The 22,407-nt window shown below is 58.6% G+C and overlaps 1 protein-coding gene across 1 annotated transcript in view; it reads right to left on the reverse strand.

The window, feature by feature from the left end:
- SORCS2 (sortilin-related VPS10 domain containing receptor 2) overlaps nt 1–22,407 on the reverse strand; it is a 237,611-nt gene that overhangs the window by 167,424 nt on the left and 47,780 nt on the right. The window contains exon 3 of the mRNA XM_006893670.1: nt 2,913–2,980. Coding sequence (XP_006893732.1) covers nt 2,913–2,980 — 68 coding nt within the window. The remainder of the gene's footprint in view (nt 1–2,912; nt 2,981–22,407) is intronic.

Here is a 22,407-nt window from a genome sequence, read left to right on the forward strand (position 1 = left end):
GTGCCTCTGATGACACCTTCACAAGTGTGTCTGCTATCACACACTCAAAACAATCACACACTCTCACAACTGTGCCTGTGATCACACTCTCACACGCGTGTCTGCGATCATACTCTCACAAGCGTGCCTGTGATCACACACTCTCACACGCGTGTCTGCGATCATACTCTGACAAGCGTGCCTGTGGCCACACACTCAGGTGCCCAGGGCTCCGCCACATGATACCCTCCAGGTGGATGGGGAGAGAGGCATCCAAGGACAGAAGAGCAGCTGTCCTTCCACTGGTCGGGGCAGCTCACGCCCCGCAGGGCAGAGGCCAGGGTAGCAAATCCAGAAGAGCTGGCTCAGGAAGTGTGGGGCGCCTTCGAATCGAGTATGACTCCCTGCGACCCTGTGAACAGCAGGTCGGAGCCTTGTCCCGCCCTGTGTCCACCTCACAATCTCTGACATTCTTGAGCCCGTCTCCGCAGTCACTCCACTAATCCAATCCATAGAGGGTCTTCCTCTCCTTCTCTGGCCCCCCACCTTTCCAAGCATGATGTCCCTCTCCAAGGAATAGTCTCTCCTAGCGACACGCTAGAGATGAAGCTTCGCCATCCAAGCTTCCAAGCAGCACTCTGACTGCAATTTTCCCAAAACACACCTGTTTGTTCTTTCAGCAGTTCACAACACGTTCAGTGCTCTTCTCCACCACCCCCCAGCTCAAAGGCATCAATTCTTCTCCTGTCATCCTTATTCACTGTCCAGATCTCAGATGCACAGAAAGTGAGCAGAAAGACTGTGGTCTGAAACAGACGCACCTCAGCCCTCAAACTGACATCATCTGGATGTCAGTAATCTGGAGAGGTCCCCCCTGACTGCAGACTTTCCCAAAGCAGGGTGTCTTCTGGTCTTAGAAATTAGGCCTAGAAACTCTGTGTTCTTACTAGCAATCAAAGGCCATGTGGGCACACTTTTAGAAACAATTGTAAACCTGACTAGGCCAAACGAGGGGACCCCCCCCCAATCGAGGCCCCCACAAGAGACCCACATCCCTTGGAAAAGACATCTGGCCACGTGGCCCTTAAGCCCGCTCTCTGGCTCTGGCTGCAGAATGGAGGTTGGAAGATACAGCCCAGGGTGAAAACAAAGAGGTAAGGATGCCAGCGTTGCTCATGGGGCTGGTTCACCGTTAGGGTGAGTCAGCCTCTCGCGGAGAACACTAGCTTACTGCCAGGAAACACTGTGTGGAGCTGAGCTGCAGCTTGGGGGAACTGAAAGCTTAGTGTTCAAGAGAAAAGACCGCTAAAACAGAAGGAAAGTGGAAACAGTGCAGAAGAGAAACAATGTATCACACAATGGAAACCTAGAGACAGACAAGAATGTGGTCCCAAGACAGAGTAACTGGAAACAGGGCAGAGAACAGGGAGAGCCCGCCTGTCGCCTGTCGTCCACCAACTAGAAACACACGAGGGAGCTCGAGGCCTGGAGGGTTAGGAGTGTGCTCCCAACACAGATGACCCGTTCACCTTCGATAGCTGCTCCCTGGACAGATGGGCAGTCTCCTCTCTGGGATTTCCTGTCTCTGAGAATCCATGGAGGGTCAGCCCTGAGTAGGTTTTGACTCCGTGGCACACAACAACAACAAAGACCACCAGCATAAGACCCACCAGAAAGGCAACTGCCGCCGTGGGCAGAGGGAGGGGACCTTTGTGAAGTGGCTGTTTCTGCCTGTGTTTTCAGCCAAGGAGGGACTACATCTGTGCACATGGATAACCGTGAGACAGGCAAGCCAGGGACCAGCCCGGGGATCCCTCAGCTCAATGTGCCCTGTCCTAAGGACACCCCGGCAAGGCCCCTTGCTCCACAGTGTCCACCGTAGGGGGCCTCTGCTCCATCCCCAGATCCTGAGACTCTGAGGAGGTAGTGAGGAGGAGGGGAAGAGACGTGTGGGGAACTTGCCAGGCCAGCTGGGCCTCAGAGCATCAGTGGTGACAAGCCAGCTGGCGACCCGGACCCTCACCCATCCGCCATCACGGAGCGCCAGTGAAGGCCAGGGGAGAACCAGCAGGTCACAGTGTGGCAACCCGTGAGGGAATCCCCCTGCCAAAGCATGCGCGCCCCCGTGACACGCGGCCTACGACCCGGAGCCACATTATCGTTGTTTTTATTGATCTGAACCCTGCACATGAAAGTATTGTGACTTGAAAACCACATCTCAGAAATGAGAGTTGCAGAACGCGGGGGCGCTGGACCCTCAGAAGCTGCGGCCGAGCAGCCTGCCTGGCCCGCCCTCCCCAGCGACCAGCTGTAAATATTGAAGGTGATAATAAGCGAAATGGCTTCGAAGAGCCCCTTTCTCTCCCCTTTGTCTCTCATGTCTTTCAAGCCATCAAAGGCGCGCCCGCTCTGGCCGGCCTCACATCCCACACAGAGCCGGCCCTGCCCTGGCTAAGCCGGGAAGAAAGGCTGGCTCGGAGGGGACGCGCGTTTGTGGGCGCCCGGGGTGCGTCTGAAGTTGGGAACACAAGCAAGGATTGTGCACTGACCTACATTCACACAGACTCCTCCTCCGGAGAAGAGAAAGAAAAAGGAGAAGAAAGAAGAAAGGGCCAGGAGAGAGCAGAGATTCTGAGCGGCAGGCGGCCCCGGGTGGGCTGGGCCCTGCACGAGTGCTCCCCATCCGCTCAGTCTCATCCAGCCCTCCGGAGGCCACCGATGGGGCCGTCCACGCCAACTGCGCCCCAGCCCTGGCAGTCCATGCCACCCACGCCACAGCCCTAGTATTCATGCCTGCCTGTGCCCCAGCCTTGGCCATTCACGTGACCTGCAGCCCAAACCTGGCTGTCCACGCTGCCCGCTCCCCAGCCCCACCAGAGGACAAGGTGAGCCAAGCAACCCCCCCAACCCCCCCCACCCCCGCACTGACTCACCTCCACAGAGAGCTTTCCAGGACCTTCCCCATATCCGCATGGTAGTACTTGGTCAGGATCAGGATGACCTGTGGGGGAGAGAGGCAGGGTCAGAGGGCAGCAAGGTTCCAAAAAGAGAGACCGTGTGAGACCCCCCCCACCAGAATTTAGCACCATCCCAAGCTGTCCATGTGCCATTGGGACCTCTGTCACTGTGTGGCAGACCCCATAGGGTCCCCATTGGGGACAGGGTCACCATGGAAGACTGGGTCACCGTGGGGGGCAGGGTCCAGTGCAGACTAAGAAGACAAGCCTGGCACTCAATGACTGCCCACCAGGCAGAGTCCTGTCTGCCTCCCCAGAACACTGGCCGGCACGGTGCTGGACGATGTGGTCCTGGGCAAGACCCTGCTCACGTGCAGCCTCAGGACTGACCATGGCCGGCGGAGAACGCATGGGGGCCAGGGGAGGGTCTGCTGGGTACCAGGACTCTCTCTCTGTCTCTCTCTCTGTCTCTCTCTCTCTCTCTCTCTCACACACACACACACACACACACACACACACACGGATGCCGGGCCTCTCTCTCATCCTGAGGGATTCCAGCCACCGCGCTCACAGGATTGAGGACCTGAGCTTGTCTCCCACAGAGAACCCATCTGTCCTTCCCCTTAACATCAGGAGTCTCATGCCCTGAGGGATCTGGCTAGGAGCTGCCACTCCTTCGGCAAGGATGACACCCCGCATCCCACCTGAGCGAAGCTCTGCTGTCCCCCAGCCAGACACGGGCAGGCCCGAGCGGACCACATTCCTGAAGTGTCACCCTCTGACAGCAGGAGGGACCCTGGCACCCAGGGGTTGCCTGTAACCATCACAGACAGGCCCCTCCATCCTCAGAGTTCCTCCTCTGGTCCGAGTGGCTGTGGGAACAAAGGCCTCGCTTGGACGGAGGCTGCAGGCCTGCGGAGGGCGCACTCTGGGCAGCTCCCGGCTGAGGCGCTGTGTGGACATCAAATCCCATTTCACTCCCTGCCAGCCTGTTAGCTGCTCCGAGCATTCCTGCTGCCACGGGGATGCCCAGAAGGAACCAGGCATCCCCACCCCTCCACAGCCAAGTAAGACTGCTGGCCAGGTGATGGGGTCCCCCACCTAGATGTGCGCTCCCCCCACACACACACCCTCAGTCTCTGACAGCAGCTGCCACACTCAGAGCAGAGACATCCCAGGAGGGACGTGGCTGGGGCAGGATGCTCGAAGCCGTGGTGCTCTGCTTGCCAGCTGTCAGGGCGAGTGGTCCTCTCAGCTCAGAACAAAGGCTGCCCCCTCCCTCCGTCCATGGCGGCCTGAACCCTACTCTGCAGGCGGGGCGGGCTGACGGCTTGGCAGGAGACGAGCATATTTTTAACCTATTGATTTATATTTTATCATCTTCCCGCTCCCAGCAGGGTGTCGAGAACCAGACTGTGACAGCTGGAAGCACCTCAAAGTCCTTTCAAGAAATAGAGGCGCCAAGCCCGCCCACCACCTCCTCCCCGGCAGCCCCACCTGCAGGGCTCATCTCCAGTGGCCCCTGCGTGGGGGGTTGACCCTGGTTTTGCCCACACAAAGCACAGTCCCAGCCCCACAGCCACCCGGGGAGGTCCAGGGCGGCCCTGCCCCACAGGGCTCATCTCTGACTGGCCTCTGGGGCACTGGCCCCCGCTCTGTCGCTGCAGTGGGCTGCCCAGCAAGCTGCCCTCCTGGGAGACCCTCCACTCACCCACCTGAGCCCAGCCCCACACAGCTGTCCCTGACTGGGCCTTTTTGCTTTCACCACCCTTACTTCCTCAGGTAATCTGGGTCCAGAGTTCAGATCTCCGCTGAGTGACCTCCTCTTCCAGGAGGGAAACGCCCCTCCACATCCCCCAGTCCCTGCCTGTCCCTGCCCAGCACAGCTCATGACGTCCATGCCGCCAGGAGACCTCCCCACCTCAGGGACAGGGCCGTGCCTGGGTTTGCATCCTGGCACTGGGCACTGTCATCAGTACAGACTGAAGCTCAACATCAAGAAGACAAAGATTCTCACCACTGGGCCAGTTGGCAGTACCATGATGGATGGAGAAGAGACTGAGATTGTTAACAATTACAGCTTGCTCAGCTCCACAATTAACACACTTGGAACCAGCAGTCAGTAAATCAAAAGATGAATTGCATTAGGATAATCTGTTGTCAGGGACCTCTATAGAGTACTGAAGAGCAATGATGTCAGTCTAGGGACTAAGGTGTGCCTGCCCCAGACCATGGAGCTAGATAATGACTAAGACTGACAGAAGAAGAATGGATGCCTTTGAGTTGTGGTACTGGAGAAGAGCACTGAACATACCATGGGCCACAAGGAGAGCAAACAGGTGTCCTGGAGAAGGTGAGATGGGCTACTCCTTGGAGGCAAGGACTGTGAAGCTCTAACCCGGAACTCAGCGAGCCTGCCACGTGGAGCAGGGAGGCCCATCGGCTTCTGAGGCTGGCATTTTAGGCAGCAGACTGCCCCAACTTTAGTCACTGACCAAGTTTTGAACTTCCGACAAGGGGCCTCAACACTATCCAGGATGGTGAGCGGGCGGGGAGACCCTGCACCTGGATGCCACCCCCCCTCGTCAGCCCCAACCTCTCATTCCCCTCCCCTTTCAGTGACAGAGAGGATGACGTTTCCCCAGGGTGTGGCCGGGGGTCCTGGGCTGGCGGGGAGCGAGTGGGGGTGCAGTTGGAGGCCGGGGGTCCTGAGTTGCAGGGGAGCGAGTGGGGTGCAGCTGGAGGTGTCGAAGAAAAACTGGTAGAGGTATTGTATCAAGGAGGGGGCCTCCATGTGGGGTATGGCCCCCCAACTCTCTCCCTGCCTGGACACTTGCCTGGGCTAAGGATTTGAGCAGAACCTCTTGGGCAAAGGGACCCCAGAGAACATCTCAGAGGAGGAGGGACCCCTAGAGACTGAGGGGCCTCCAGAGGATGAGGGAGTCCTGGAGAGCATTCTAGATTCAAGAAGGGTCAGTGTTGAGGGGCGTGGAGATTCTGAGGGACGGGGCCCACGGATGCTGAGGGGAGGCAGAGACCTTCCCCAGAGCTGGAACGGGAAGGAGGTCTTAGCCCAGAGCTGGAGCCCTGAGTCTGGGCCTCTGGTCTCCTAAATGGTGAGACAGGAGCTTTCTGTTGGTTAAAGCCACCTCCGTGGGGTGGTTCTGCGACAGCTGCCCTGGAGAACTGAGATGCGGGGTGACTGAGGGCCAGTCTGGGGCACTAGGTCACTTCTGAGGACAGAGGAGAAGCGTCCTACAGGGTCTACAAGGCCAAAAATCTTCACAGAAGCCAGATAGTGGGTCACCCCATAGAGTCCTGAGGGGACACAAACCGCCACCCTGCTGGTCAGCTGCATGGTCACATCAGGAAGCCATCCTGTCCCCCCAATGCAGCCACACCTCAACCCTGATCCCGTGGGTGGAATTCCAGAGCCTGCCTGGCACCCCAGGCCTTACTGGGATCTTGGGGTTCTAGGACCCTCAGAAAGCTGCATCCTCCTGACCAAGCCACCTGGCTTTGGCCTAACTCTCTCCCCGCCTCCTTCCTCACCTGAAAACTTGGCCTACCTCTCCCAGCATCCTTCCTCACCTGAAAACTGGGGGCTGGGGCACCATGGACCATGTGTCGGGCTGCTGACCCGAAGGTTAGGGAGTTCTGGTGGTCAGGAACTGCGCTTTCAGTGCAAGAGGTGTGCAGTTCGAAGCCAACAGCGGCTCCACAGGAGAAGCTGGGTGGCCTCCTCCTGTGCATTTACTGCATCTGAAAACCTGCTGAGGGTCAGCGAGGGGTCAGCTCTGACCTGACGGCACACGGCCACCTCCAGCCAGCAGCCACTTCTAGGAAGGAAGCTGAGGAAGCGGCCTCCAGCCCTGGACCCACGGTGGGCTCGCTCCTCTCCGCCCCAGGCAGTGGAATCCACCCGAAAGCAGTGGATCTGGGCTTGATTTGGAGGGTTTTGTTTTAAAAACAAAGACAAAATCTCTACCCCTTCCCAGCCTTGTAGGAGGGTGATCATCCTTCAGGGAGGGTGTGGGAGGACTTGATGTAAGGGGCAGCTGAAGACCTTGGAGAAGGCGGCTTGATGTTGCTGAAAACAGAGAAGAATGACCAGTGTCCAAAGACCAGGGCTGAGCCAGGCTTCCCCTGGAAGCACAGGGTAAGATGCTGGGGAGTTAGACGCTGCCGTCCTGCCCCTGACCCCAAGAAGGCCTCCAGAATCCCCCCACCCCGGCCCCACTTGGAGCTCTGGAAGGTTCTGTCATGTGGTGCAGGAAGCACTATCCAAGCTGTTATTGGCAAAGGCCTTTCTTTCCAGCCACACTGGCCTCAGATGTTGGGCAGGCAGCCTGGTCCACCGCCCCAGCCTCTCCCTCCCACCATACTCCCCCCATCCCTGTGCAGTTTGGGGGAGTGTCACAGACCACTCTCAGCACTGCCCTCTCTGGATCTAAATCACTGGAGGGCCCAGAAGAGCCTCCTCCCTCCTCAACCACCGTGAGCTCATCTGAACACTCGGATGCTGTGGCTGGTGGGTCCCTCCCTCCTGGGAACCCCTGGTGCCGGTCAGCATTTTTCTGATAAACTGGGGTCCTGGGTCAGCGTCCATGGTAGATGGCTGCATCCAAGCTGTCCACGTCCCAGCTGGCCCTTTGCTGACACTAATCTTGAATCATATCCTCCAGGAAGCAGATTCAAACCACAGGCTGCAGAACCACACGTAGCGTGGACTGGGAGGCGGCCAGGTGGGGCCACCAGGGGAGGTGACAGGTGAGGCTGGAGACAGGACACAGAGCAGAGGGGGAAGGAGCAGGGCCCCAAGCCCTGGAGCACCAGGCTGTCCAGGAAAGCACAATGAGGGGGCCTCCACTGAGCAAAGCCCACAGGCAGGGACGTACCCCACGCCCGGGCTGCGCGAGTGGGTGGCTGTTGCCGTGGCCACCAGCGAGAGAGCCGAAACCTGCGGGCGGACAGCTGATCGCTGACCGGAGAACCACCAGCATCACCTCACAGAGGGAAAGGCGTGCACCCCACCCCTAGGGCCACCTGGGGAAACAAGGGCAGGCACTTCCCCATTTCACAGATGGGGTCACTGAGGCTCAGTGTCTGGCAGCCTGGCCTCCAAGTGTAGTGCTGTTCCCTCGCCCCAGGTGCCTCAGAGAGCATGGGTGGAGGGAGGAGGGACTGGGGGGCTGCTCAGTTCCCCAGGGTCCCTACCTGCACCCCGAATTTTGCCTCATTTAATACTGGTGTCCCCACCTCAGGCTGGTAGCTGCAGGGACAGGCTGAGCTCAGGGCCCCCAGCATTTAGCCAATGCTGGTAGAGAGACGGGAGGAAGTTGGGGAGCAGAGGCCCATCGAGGAGGCGAGCAGCTGAGGACAAACGTGGCATCACCAGCACACAGAAAGTGCGTCCACATCGGCCTGCTGGGGGGAACAGGGGCCCTAACCATGGGGCGACTACGTGACAGTCCCCAGGCCAGCTGCTTGAAACCTTCCAGACTGTTCCCTGACCCCGTGAACCACAATTCCACCCGTAAGACAAAAGGCTCAGATTAATGACAGAACACAGCTGAGACAACTCCCGAGACATAGGCAGCTCAGCCCCGAGCCCCTTCAGGCCAGCGGTTCCCAAGGCCTCTGTTCTCCAGTATTGCCCCCAACCCCATCTCTCAGCACCACCTCACATGGGAGCTACATGAACTTTGTAAGTAAACCAGCATAAAATAAAAAATCTCAACAATACATTTGAGTTCCAGCTGCAGAGACAGATCTTTCCTTCCTAGAGAAGCAAGAGGCCTCCCAGGCCAGTGAGGAAGCAGAGAGACACGCAGACCACGCTGCGAGGCAGCGGCAGACCGGCCATCACTCCCTCTAACAGACAGAACAGTCACAAAACAACGGAAGCTTTACTTCTGCCTCGGCAACAAGCACTCAGCGCGTCTGCCGGCACAGGGCCCGCCGCAGCTCCCATCTCCATACGGTAATTGGACGACACAGGGCTCAGCTCTGGGGGCGCCGGGCAGTGGGAATGGCCAATCCTGCTAGAAAACAGAAATCTCCCCAGGCTCAGCCTCCCCCACCTCCCGCTGGGCCAGTCAGATGGCCATCTGCTTGTCCTCCCTCAGAGGTAAAGCATAACTCAGAGGAGACCAGCCAGTGAGCGCTCAAAGTGCCCACCCCAGCCAGGCCACACTGCCCCTCAGCTGTCCCTGTCTACCCCAGACAGGCCATACTGCCCCTCAGCTGTCCCTGTCCACCTCAGCCAGGCCACACTACCACACAGCTGTCCCCGTCCACCTCAGCCAGGCCACACTGGCCCCCAGCTGTCCCTGCTCACCTCGGCCAGGCCACACTGGCCCCCATCTATCCCTGTCCACCTCGGCCAGGCCACACTGCCCCCCAGCTGTCCCTGCTCACCCTGGCCAGGCCACACTGCCCCCCAGCTGTCCCTGCTTGCCCTGCACAGCCACATCACCACAGTGCTGTCCTTGTCGGCTCACGTGACGAGGGGTCTGGCAGATCAGAGCTCAGGTGACAGAATAACATGGAGTCAAGTTCTGACAAAACTAACTGTTCAACGCCCGGGAGGTTGAAAACGTAGGGGGGTCAGCAGGAAAGAGGTTGGTCCAGGAGAGGGACCGACTCCATGACCGGACCACGGCTGGAACCGCAAGGACGGCGTGTGGCAGGGCACGCACGGCCACTGAGAGCTGGATGGTACCTTGACAGCAGCACTACATGGTGCGCAGCAAGCCCACCCTGCACCGGCTGGCACTGCCTCCCCACTGGACGGGGTCTGTGCGTACAGGGCTGGGAACAGGGACACTCCTGACCCCTCCAGCCTCTTCCCGCGTGGAGCTCACTGTGAGGAGACCATCCTGACCTCGGAGCTCTGAACCACAGCCTCCCAGCACACAGCACCCTCCCAAACACATAGATGAGGTCCAGGGACCAGCCATGGTGGTGCTGCTGACCACTCCCAGCACCCCCACCTCTGAACAAAGCCAAGGGGCTGCTGGAGCCCACCCAGAGAGCACCATGGGAAAGTTCACCCCTGAGTGCTGCTCCGTAACATCCTCCCAGAGTGCTCCACGGGCATGTCCATCGGAGTGCTCCACGGGAAAGTGCACCCCGAGTGATTCACAGTAATGTCCACCCCAAGTGCTCCACGGTAACGTCCACCCCGAGTGCTCCACGGTAACGTCCACCCGGAGTGCTCCACAGGAATGTCAACTCTGAGTGCTCCACAGTAACATTCACCCTGAGTGCTCCACGAGTATGTCCACCTGAGTGATTCACAGTAATGTCCACCGTGAGTGCCCCATGGGAATGTCCACCCTGAGGGCTTCTCTGGAAGAGGAGAGGACAGGGAGGTAACCATGAGGACACAGCAAACTGGCTGCACAACACTCTACAGTCCCCACACGCTGTCCACACAGGCGTTGATCATCTGTGTTATAATCCACAATCCACACTGTCCACACAGCTGCTGACCATCTGTGTGATAATCCACAGTCCACAATGTCCACACGGCCGCTGACCAGATCAGACTCTGCGGTGCCTAAAGTGACTGACACTCTCCTGGGACAAGCCAGACACATCTTCCCACAAGGCAGCTGCAGGGTCCCTACGGCTGGGGAGCAGGGCCTGGCTGGGTGGCTCTGTCCACATCCCAACCAGGAGGTCCACTTGGCTAGCATGCTTGTTACAAGCCGTGCCAAGCCCTTAAGGAATTCCCGAGGAGATGTGGCTAATCCTACGCCTGAGCTCTGCTCTGGTTCCAGATGCGGCCCGGCCTGCGGCACGCATCCAGACAGCTGTCCTCGCTCAGGAATGGAATCACAGCCGCTTCTGCAGGCAGGACACAGACAAAGGGCTCCTGGTGACAGGCAGCCTGAGAGCAGCCCTGCCTGGTGGTCAATGACAAGCACACTTGGCAGAAGCCTCTCAGCTCACACGCGGCCGGGGCCGAGACGCTGCTGTGATAATGTCTGTGGAGGCCTCTCTCTCACCGCCCCTTCCCCTTCCGGCAGCTCGAGAAGCCCCGGCCCCAGCACCCCGGGGGTCACACATCTGCTGGTGGACACTCCAAGGAGCCACAACCAACCCAGACTGCTGCCCCCAGGACTGGCGCCAGAGATCGCAGCAAACACCCCATCCCCTCAACAGACGCTTCTGGAGCGGCCACTGCAGTGGGCCGGGGAGGCGTGGGCACAACCTCGGGGGCAGCACTGCGGGAGGACCAGCCGGGGCTGGGATGCGGGGAGCCCTCTGCGTTCCACACGTGCAGGGAATGCGTGTACGTGTCTCCTTCCAGAGAGGACAAGCTCTTTGCTGGACTGACTTGTAAGTGCACCACCCAAAAAAGACCCCATCAATACGCATGTGATGGCCCCACCAGGAGGACGTGAGGCCACGCTGGACCAGGAGGGTCCTGGCCCCGTATGAACAAGGTCCTCATCAATGAGAACGGCAGTCTGCCGAGGGGTCGCTCCCTGTTACACAAAGAGCAGCATGCGGGTGGATGAACCCTTCCAAGTCCACGTGCTTTGTGCTGATCGGTGCAGGACATTCTGTCCTGAGGCCAGTGCCATGAGGCTGGCCTCCCCAGGCTGCTGCAGTCCTGCAGGTCTCCACCAGGGGCAGCACAAAACAACAGCGGGACAGAAGGCGTCCCTAAGCCCCGGGGAAGGGGAGGCACCCCCAGTCCTGGAGCCATGAAGGAGTGGGGCTGCTGGTCAAGGACACTGAGTCCTCACGCCTGAGAAAGGGCAGAAGTCAGAGGGGAAACGCAGCCGAAGATGCCTCAGACGTGAGGACGTGACCTGGGCACGCTTAGGACCGGCCATCAGGAAAGAGGCCTGTGGATGGTCGCAGGGCTCAATGAGCACGAGGGGGGCCTTCCATGGACTGACTCACGTGGCTACAACATGTATCACCAGCAAGGTGCTGGGCGGCTAGTAGAGCGTTGACCAGTCACCTCAGTGGTGTCCACTACACAGCCGCCCCAAACCAGGGCACAGGAGCAGAGAGGCGCTCCCACCCCCCTCCTGCTGTCCTGTCTGCCTAGTCTCACTTCCCGAATCTCCCTGAGCTTCCCCACCCGTAAGGGAACCTGAGGGCCTGACATGCCCTCCACCCACGAGGGCCACTAGCTCTGTAAGGAAATGGGGTGCACTGTTAACCACAGCTGTCCTCCACTTCCATGGCACACTCCAAGCCCCAGTGCCCAATGGTCCAAGGGGAAGGAACGAAGGGCCAACAAGTGACCCCCAAATGTTCAGGGTGGGGGTTATAAGAAGGAACCCACTGCTTCCTCGAACCTGGGAGCCGGGGCAGGTGAGAGGGAGTGGGGAGCAGGTCGGCGACTGGAAGGTGGGAGGCTCTTTCCTGGGGAGGAAAGGGGTAGACAGGTGGGCTGGGGCAGTGCCCCACACAGATGCCAACTGCCCTGGGCATCCTACACAGACGCCCCTCTGCACAGACCTCCAAGGTTCAGGGCAGAGCCTCCCAAGTAGGCGTGACCATCACGAACTGAATGAGGTCCCCCCAGATCACGCGATCACGTTCCCATCAGGCTCCCTGGGGGCTCTTCATGCTCCTCTGGAGCCTCCACTCAGGGTCCCCTTGCCACCAAGTCCCCACCGCTCTGCCCTCCCTGCCCGCCCCTCGCAATGCCCCGCCCCTCGCAATGCCCCGCCCCTCGCAATGCCCCGCCCCCTCGCACGGCCCCGCCCCCTCGCACTCCCCCCATCACACTGTCCTTCTCCACGCTGCCCTGCTCTGGTCAGGCTGCCCTGCCGTTTCTACACTGTCGCACTCCTCCAGGCTGCCCCACTCCCACACCTGCACTGCCCATGTGATCATACCTCGCCCTCCACGTGGGCCAATGTGTGCTCTGGGGGGCAGGCAGACAAGTCCCCCCGCCCCCAAGTCTCCTGAACTTCGCTGACAGATGCTGGTTTCTGCCTCTGCCTCGGGGTTCTCATCTGAGGAACGGGCGGCTGTGAGGCTGAAGGCAGGGGCTGCCCATGGTGGGTGCTGTTGAGGCGTTCTGCTGAGTCCAGGCCAGGGTCACAATGTTAAAACAGCGACATGACTGGAGGTCACTAAGGTCCAACGGTGTCCTCTACGGGCAAGCCTCAGGGGGTTGTACAGGTCAGGTCAAACCCCCCAGGGACGCCTTTTCTTACGGGATCCCCACCTGGTAAGGATGAAGGCACCCCTGACCACATACCAAGGCTTCCAGGAGTGCCCTCAGGGCCAACGCTGCCCTCTGTGCCTAGGCCCTCCCACCGCCTGGAGCCTAAGGGGGCAGGGGCTGAGGTGGACACCAAGGGGCCATCTGCCGGTCCCTCTCCAGTGGGGCCTGAGGTCAGGTTCTAGGCCATGCCCACTCCTCATTTCACACGGAGCACCTGCTCTCTCACCTCCCCAAGTTCACTTAAAGCATTGGCGAGGACTCCGTGCACCCCCCACCCACACCTTCCCATGGGGGCTGCCTCTCCTTTCTCCTCCATTTATGTCCTGACGGCAGGCTCCCCCTGGGCACACCCTGAACTTCAGTCCTACAGTGATGTCTGCCTCCCTCCTGTCACTCCTGGGGACACTGTGGGGTCTGATGACCCCCATGGTTCAGAACCTGGGAGTCCTCACTTCAACTGACCCAGCTTGGCCTCAGTCCCTGCCCATCCCCCTCCGTGGGCACAGCCACCTTCTGGTAACAGAGGAGGAGACTGTCCAGGTGACGAAACAACAGCCCCACCGCCCTGGGATGCATCAACAGAGGTATAGGTTTTCCTGAGAGAGAGGCGGAGTTCTGTCATCTCTGCAATGACCTGCCTGACTGTGAGCGTGATCCAGGTGAACTCATGCTGAGGCCGCATTAACACAGGTATCGGGAGAAGGATGGACAGTCCCTTCCAGTGTGGTTAACTGCCTCTGAAAACCCGCTGGAGGGTCAGCTATGGGTCAGTGTCTACTCAGCGGTACTCAACAATTCAACAGAGGGGTAGTTTCTACAGGAGGGGAGGTGGAGCCCCCCAGCAGATGGGAGGTGGCTGGACATGAGGTACACTGGCCAGGACTCGGCCCTGCATAGACGCAAGTACTCAACCACAGGGCCAGCGGTTCCTCCTTGACCAGAGGCGGGCTCACAGGAATCCAGAGATGCGGCATGGGGCGTCCTCCACACAGCGCAGTGAGGATGGGGGACAGTAACGCACATGACCGCTGCATCCCGGCCACTCCAGCCAGCGCTCTAATGACTGCAGGCACCACTGTCCCCTAGGCCCAGGAAGGTGACTCCGTGGGCCCTTTCACTGCCCCTTGTCCCTGTCCAGAGTTCCCCCAAGGACACCAGCCCTGGGCAAGGCCACGTCTCAGCATCTGGTGTTCTCGGCTAAATGCCCTTTATCCCCAGTCCTGCTGACCTGGTTTTAACCGGCCACACTGATGCCCCTGGCCCTCCACTGCACACACGCACCAGAAAGATGACTCTGTCCAGCCAAGGACAGCGGCGCTCCAGAGCTTGGAAAAGGGCAGGAGGGTCTCCAGAGGCCAGCGACACAGTCAGCCACTGTCCCAGCACGTCCCTGAGCGGATTTTCCTGAAAATACACAGTGGCCTGCAACAGCAGCACAGTGACTGGCAGGGGACACTGTCGCTCAGCCGTGCTCAAAACAGCCCGGCATTCTCAGGGTGCAGTGACTGTGGGGGGACGCTGCCCCTCAGAACAGCCTGGCATTCTCAGAGTGCAGTGTTTGTGGGCGGACGCTGCCCCTCGGAACAGCCGGTCATCCTCGGGGTGCAGTATCTGCAAGGAGAAGCTGCCCCTCAGAACAGCTGGAGGGAACACCTTCCACTAAAGGTGGCCTTGGGCACAGCATCCAGTGCAACTGTCTGGAACCCGCCTGGTGACCTGCAGAAGAAGGCTTGGCCACCGGCCCTGAAGGAAAACCCATCGGCTGGACTGCTGAAATCAACAGATTGAGCATTGTCGCAAAATGTAGACTGGGTGTGTGCGTGCACCCATGTTTTCCTATCACTTGATATTGTTTGAAAACAAGAGATGAGATTGTAATAAACAGAACACTGATAAAAGTCCCATCTATTTTATGAAGTATGTAAAGTGTTGAATATCATTCTTGATAAATCTCCCCGTAAGGGAACCCAGCCCAGTGTCCAGCGGCAGGCGTGTGGCTGGATGACGGAAGCTCTGACACGTGTTTCCCACAGTATCAGGGTCACCCAGGTGGGCAGGCTCCAGCAGAGCTTCCAGACAGTAGGAAGAAAGTCCGGGCAATCTCCCCCAAAACCAGCCAATGAGAGCCCTGCATGTCACGGAGGATCGGCTCAGGCTTCACTGACTTGCTGTCAATTGGTCACTAGAAAGGACATGGTGGACGGTGACGTGCAGGGTCAGTATAACAAGGGGACCTTCCATGACCTACCCTGACAGAGGGGTCACACCAGGCTCCACATGCCAGCGGTCAGGACAGTGAGGGCCAAGCAGCAGTTCATCCTGTTACCCTGTGGCTACCCAGCATGTGTGATTCCAGCCATAGGTGGTCACGGGAAGGTGGACTTATGTGGGTGGAGCAGGAGAGGGCCTGAAGGGTGGAATCAGGAGGACTCACTGGGCTTCTGGGAGACCACTCTGAGCAGCCAGGCCTCCCAGTAACAGAAATGCTTCATTCATTAACATCCGTGTTGGAATAACAGCTTGCTCTATCAGTGCCCTGGTCCAGGAGATGATGTGGCAGCAATCTCTCCAGAATCTTGAGTGCCTGTGTTTGCCAAGTCAGCCACCACAGGGGTCAGGGGACCCCACCTGACTTCAGCACAGTTATTCCTGAAGCTTGTGGAGGCCCTGGCCCTGCGGCTGCCCCCACCCTCTCCATGGCTCCATCACACACCCCTTCCCACCACCGGAAAAGAACTGTGCCATCTCAGCTCTGGTGTCACAGTGATCAAGGCCTTGATGTCCACTCAAAGGTTTGAGCCCACCCAGAGGTACCTCAGAATAAAGGCCTAGAGATACACTTCCCAAAAATCAGCCACTGAAATCCTACGGAACACAACTGTACTCTGGGGAGCTGTGAGGCAGGGTCGCCTCAACAGAGGAAACTGGTTTAGTACCCTCTGTGAGGTGTCCGGTGAGGACAGTACACAACCCATGGGCCCCAGCCTCACTGATGGGCACTCTGGGCTGGGCCAGGCACCCATACACACACTCATCAGCCTTCCAGCTAACTCTGCCAGTCAATGCATGCATGCATGGATGGATGGGTGGATGGGTGGATGGGTGGATGGATGGAAAGAGGGATGGGGAGGGAGGGATAGAGGAATGGATGGATGAAGAGTGGGATGGAGGGAGGGAGAGGAGGAAGAAGGGAGGGATGGAAGGAGGAATGAATGGATGGAGGGAGGGAGGGATAGAAGGATGGATGGGTGGGTGGATGGATGGATGGATGGTGGATGGACAGGTGTGAGGTGGGTAGATGGGCAGACGGTAGATAGTAAGATAAATGGAGGGAGGGATGGATGGATGGATGGATGGAGGAGTGGATGGATGGATGATGGATGGATGGATGGATGGATGGTGGATGGATGGTGGATGGACATATGTGAGGTGGATAGATGGGCAGACAGTAGATAGTAAGGTAAATGGAAGGATGGATGGATGGAGGGAGGGAGGGAGGGAGGGATGGATGGACGGACGGACGGATAGTGTATGGCTAGATAGGTGAGTGGATGAACAGATAGTAAACAGTAATATGGGTGGATGGTGGAGGGATGGATGAATATATGAGGTGGATGATGATGGATGGGTAGATGCTGGATAGTAGCATGACTGGATGGATCATGGATGGCTAAGTAGGTGGCGAGTGGGTGGACAGAAAGATCACTCGATAAGTGTTAATGAATCATGAGTGGGTAGGTGACAGATGGAGGGATCCTGGGTGGATAGATGGGTGAATGGATGGGGGGTAGGTGGGTGGATAGGTGGAAAAGTGGAAGAGGTACGTGAGTGTATGAACGATGGGTGCGTGGGTGATGAGGTGGACAGGACAGGTGTCCAGACTTTTCAAAGGTCTCATTCAAGCTGTTCCACCCTGAGTCTCCACAGAAGCCAGAACTCAGGCTCAGAGAACGGCTGTCCAGAGCCCATGTAGTGAGGCAGGCAAACTGAGATAAAGGTGAACTAGAAGCCTAGCGTGAGCTGGATCGCGGCTTGGGGAGACAGAGCTAGAGCAGGTCCCTGGAAGACACAGACCCAGGGCAGGAAGAGCCAGCAGGTGGGGCGGGGCCTCACACGGATGGACAGCTATCCTGTCCTGTAAGGGCCCTCAGAGCCGTCTCTGTTCCAACAGGCTCTCGGGAAGAAGCAAACTCTTTGTCCTTGTCCCTGGCGCTGCCCATCAGACTCAAGACAGGCCCAGCAGGCTGATCTCCAGGACTTCAAGGGGCTAGGGTGGAGGGGACAACATGTGGGTTAACCCCCTCTAAGCAGCTTAGACTGAGAGTCAGGGTGTGCACATGGCTATGGGGACCTGATATGGCCCTTGGTCTGTGAATTCTGGGGAGACGCCCCGGCCCCACGTCCTAGCCCTGCTCCACCTGGTCCCCTTCTTCCTCCTGAGATGGGGGTACAGGGACACAGGAGGGACCCTCCGGTAGGGTGATAAATTCTGGGGGCATATCCCCAGCTGCCTTCCATGCAGAGCACCATCACCAGAACAGGTAACAGCAGGGATTAACTAAGTTATTCTCCTGGGCCCCAACATTCCCCAGGAAAGGGGGTCAGGGTGGCACTAGCCCTGGGGACGAAGGTAGACCTTTCAGTCAGTACACCAGCTTTCCTACACTTCAGGGCAGGGCAACAACGTGACCAACAGAGCTGGGCAGCCAGCCAGCTACATGGGGCTGTTGACATCACTGAGCATTCCATGGCCCTCTGTGAGGGGAGGGGCTGAGAGGAGAACCAAGCCATGGGGGAGGTGAACAAATGGACCATGGTGGTCACCTCATGACAGTGACCAAGAAGACAGCAAAGATGGCACAGGACCGGCCATGCTACGCCCCATGCACACAGGTCACCACGGTGGCCAGGACAAGACAGCACCCCGCAACCAGCACATGATGGTCCCAGCTGCAGGACCCTCCAGCCTGCAGGACCCTCCAGCCTGCTGGCCCCTCCAGCCTGCTGGCCCCTCCAGCCTGCAGGCCCCTCCAGCCTGCAGGCCCCTCCAGCCTGCAGGCCCCTCCAGCCTGTAGGACCTCCTACTCCATCCTCCTGTCTCATTGCGTCTGTCCGAGAACTGGCAGCCTGGGAGAACACATCTGCAGGACGTGGGTGTGAGGGCCCCAGTGGTCTGTCCTCCTCAGCTGCCCCCTGGCCATGAGGGGCGTTGGTGTGCATCTGAGACAGCACGGGGCCCTCACCCACTTGTCAAGGCGGCGTATCCCCAGGTCCTCAGAAGCCGCAGGCTTTGCTGGCGGCTCAGCAGGGCTATTAACGCAGACGCCACCGTAATGAATTGAAATGTACTCCTGTGTAATTGTGTGATCATATCAGTTTGACAGGTTTAATGCATTACTGAGGGAAAATAGTCTAATACATGACATTAAAGATCTTATCAAGGTTAATTTGCCTTAAAGTGTAGTTAGTACATAATGTTTCATCTCCACAGTAGAGACTGTGGTTCAAACACTGAGCACTTTGATCCAGGAGAGGCATGTCCACCTAGACCCACAGATCTGCAGGCATCTCAGCTCTTGGGGAGAAGGGAGGGAGGAATGATGCCTGGATCTGGGGTCACATGTAGCTTTGTAGCCACTACTTGTGTGCTGTGTGACTGTAGACAAATGGCTGAACCTCTCTGAGTCCAGGGCTCCTCATCTCACAAAGACAGAGATGGATGGAGAGATGATGACTAGGTGGATGGATGGATGGATGGATGGATGGATGGATGGATGGATGGACAGGCGGACTGGGTGGATGAACAGAAGACTAGATGGGTAGATAGATGGTGACTAGTTGGATGGATGGATGGATGGATGGATGGATGGACTGAGGGAGGGAGGGATGGATGAGTGGGTATGGGTGTGGGTGAGTGGATGGATGGAAGGATGGATGCACAGGAAGGAAGAAACTGGGTAGATGGATGGACGACGGGATGATGATGATGATGGATGAGTGGGTGGGTGAATGGATGGATGGATAGAAGGATGGATGGATGGATGGATGGATGGATGGATGGATGGATGGATGGATGGATGGATAGAAGGATACTGGATGATGGGTGAGTTAGTATTCTTTATGACACTTTTCACAATAGCCTAAATGTCCATCCACAGCAGACTGGATAGACAGAATGTGGACATGTACACACTGTGAAACATGACTTGGTCACAAGGAGAAATGAGGTTCTGAGGCACGCCATGGCGGACAAACCTTGAAAACGTGCTGAGTGAGATGTCACAGGACAAGTTGTCTCTGCTCTCACTTGTACAAAGCAAGCAGGCGTCTGAACAGCAAAGCTGATTTGCGGCCACCACGGAGCCGCGCTTGTAGGCATGTTTGCCGTGCATATTCTAGCCACGACCTGGGAAAGTCTGTGGAGTGTGTGTGCTGGGTGCACAGTTCATTCAGGCCATGCCCAGGGCAATCCAGAAGGTGGCAAACAGGCTCTCCCCAGGCTCAGAATCCAGCAGCAGGGACCAGGGCCACAGTCCTGGCTGAGCCAGGAAGCCTTCCTGGAGGAGGCACCTTAATGGTGAGCAGGGGTGGAGTGCAGTGGGGAGGGCACTCTCGGGAGAGGTAGCAGGACATCAGATGGATGACCTGCACCCACACCCCACATAGGGTGATCCCCATCCCACACCACCCTGTGTACTCCCAGCAGACACCACACACACAGACATGGACCAGGCATGGAGCCGGACACTCCAAGACGTGTGCCATGGTCCTGCCTCCAGTGGCCATGCAGCCTCTCCATCCACACACGCCTCTGCTGCCCACAGCTGTGGATGGCCTGCAGGCAGGGTCACTGCAGCTGCACTGAGCAATGAAGGGCCCTCCCAGCTGCAGGCCTGACACTATGCCCAGCCCTCGGGCAGCCCGTGCTGATCACGCCTCTGCACCCCGAGTTTAGGATGGGTCAGCGCCCGCATGCGTCCTGGGCCCGTTTCCTGTGGCAGGACAGACCCCGGGCATCTGCCTGTGGTGCTGCTTCCCTCTCCTGACACACCAGGGAGCCTCCAACTACATGGTGCCACGAGGAAGTCGTAACGGCCATAGCTCAGGAGTAATTAAATGGTGTCATGTGACGAAGCCGCCACAAAAAGTGTCTTTAAATTAATGTTCACAGGATAAATGACAGCATTAACATTTTATGGGCTGGGAGAGGGAGGACGGAGCCAGGCTCGAGGCAGAGGGAGGATGGAGAGGTTCCAGGAGGAGCACGGGACTGGGATCCACAGACTCCGTCCAGGCTCCCTGCCCCCAGGGGACCCAGGCCTCAGCTTGGGGACCAGCCAGCACATCATTCACTCTCTCCCTCACGCACGCATGCAGTCATCCGTGCACTCACGGTCCTCTCACTGCCTCACTCACCAACGCTCTCATTCTTCAATCACTCACTCACTCACGCATCCACACGTCACTCACTCACTCACTCACTCACTCATCCACTTATTCCTTTTCTCACACACTCGCCCATCACTCTGTGCCCCTGCAAACGCCCAGTGTGCCTTCCCGGTGCCAGGCAGGTCCCAAGCCCAGGTGTCGGGGAGGGTGAGGGGCACATCAGAACAGCCTCAGGCATCTGGACCCCTGACCCCAGAGGGCCATGGAGCCGAGGAAGGTGCTGAGCCGGAGGTCCAGGATCACAACCCGGGCTGCAGACAGAGAAAGGGTGCGTAAAGCCCAGGAGCCGGGGGCGAGAGGGACAGAGAGGAGACAGGAGGGACGGGGTGAGTGCACAGGCTGCTGACCACCAGGGCCCCTCTGAGGAGAAGCCTGATGACTCGGTCCCACCCATGTCCCAGCCTCACCCTCTGCCTTGCCTCGGCGTCAGCCACAAACCACAGGTCTGCCCCTAAACTCCAGGACCTCCCAGCCCCCTCAGACGCAAGTCACGCTCGGCCTGTACAGAGAGGTAGTTGCTGGAATCCAGGATTGAGACGAATGGACAGTGTCCTGATCAGCTCCAGTTCTAGAAAGCTCCCTGGCAGTGTGTGGAAGGGGTCGGTGGGGGCAAGGATGGAAGAGGGGAAGCAAGCCCCTACTTCCCCACCGCAAAGGAGGCCGCCCCAGCCAGCACGCGGGAGCCGCTCAGCAGACACTGACCGCTGACCACTCAGGGTCCTCATGAGAAAGGCATTTCACCCTCGCTGCTGTCTGATTGCTTTCAGATGCCTTGGGGTGCGGGCGGGCCAGCAATACTCAGTCAGGAGTGGGTCAGATCAGTGGCCGGGTTCAGTCTAGGACAGCCCACAGACAGGGGCTGGTCACGGTGCCCAGTCCAGGGCTGGGCCGCATCAGCCAACCTGACTTAGTCTGGGTGTCTCAGCAGACAGGGGGAGACAGCATTCAGCTCAGAGTGGGCTCAGGTCAGCCAGCCTCAATCACGTGTGGGGGCCGCCAAACTCCTCAGACAGTGGGGTGCTGGACCACAGTGCTCAGTTCAGATCAGGGCTGGACGAGCTGCCTGACTCAGTCCAGGGGTACCCCACAGGTAGTGGGGGGCTGGACCACAATGCTTAGCTTAGATCAGGACTGGATGAGTTGTCTGATGTGGTCTAGGGTCTCGGCACCCCATGGCCTATCTGAGCGTCTGTCTCCCCATCCTGAACACACTCTATCCTCTTAAGCCCTCCCCACCCAGACACCTAGCCAGGGCCCCCGCTTCCCAGCAGTCCACAAGGGGAGTCCTGACCCGCACCTGGATGGCCCTCTTCTGAACACAGGTCTCCTGTGACATCACTGAGGACATTCCAGGGCAGTGGTCACTCCTGAGCGGCCTCTCACACGGGCAGCAGTTGGGCAGCAGGGGCCCAGAGGCTCAATGGTTATGCGCTGTCTGACCACCTGCTCCTGGAATGATAACCCCGCAGAGTCCACGCAGGGCAGTGGGGTCATGTGGGTCACCAAGTCAAGGTCAAATGGCCAGCAGCCAGCAGCAGACCACAGGGGGCAACCACGTGAGCTGACAGCCAGGCCTGCTGAGTGACCAAGACCAGGGCACAGTCCACCACGTGGGCTCAAAAGGGCAGCGCTGGCCTCAGTACCAAGTCAGGGACAGGGGTCGGCAAGGACGAGTGGACACGGGAGCTGACGGGCACGAGCGGGCACAGCCCTGCTGGCCGTGGACTGTGACCAGAGATGAGGTCACGAGTCAACACGCAGGAACTGCTGTGTGGGGACGGGCTGCTCTCAATCATCCACCCAAACGACACTGCG

This window comes from Elephantulus edwardii, unplaced genomic scaffold (genome assembly GCF_000299155.1).
Source record: "Elephantulus edwardii isolate Elephantulus edwardi_28Jun2011 unplaced genomic scaffold, EleEdw1.0 scaffold00129, whole genome shotgun sequence".
NCBI lineage: Eukaryota > Metazoa > Chordata > Mammalia > Macroscelidea > Macroscelididae > Elephantulus > Elephantulus edwardii.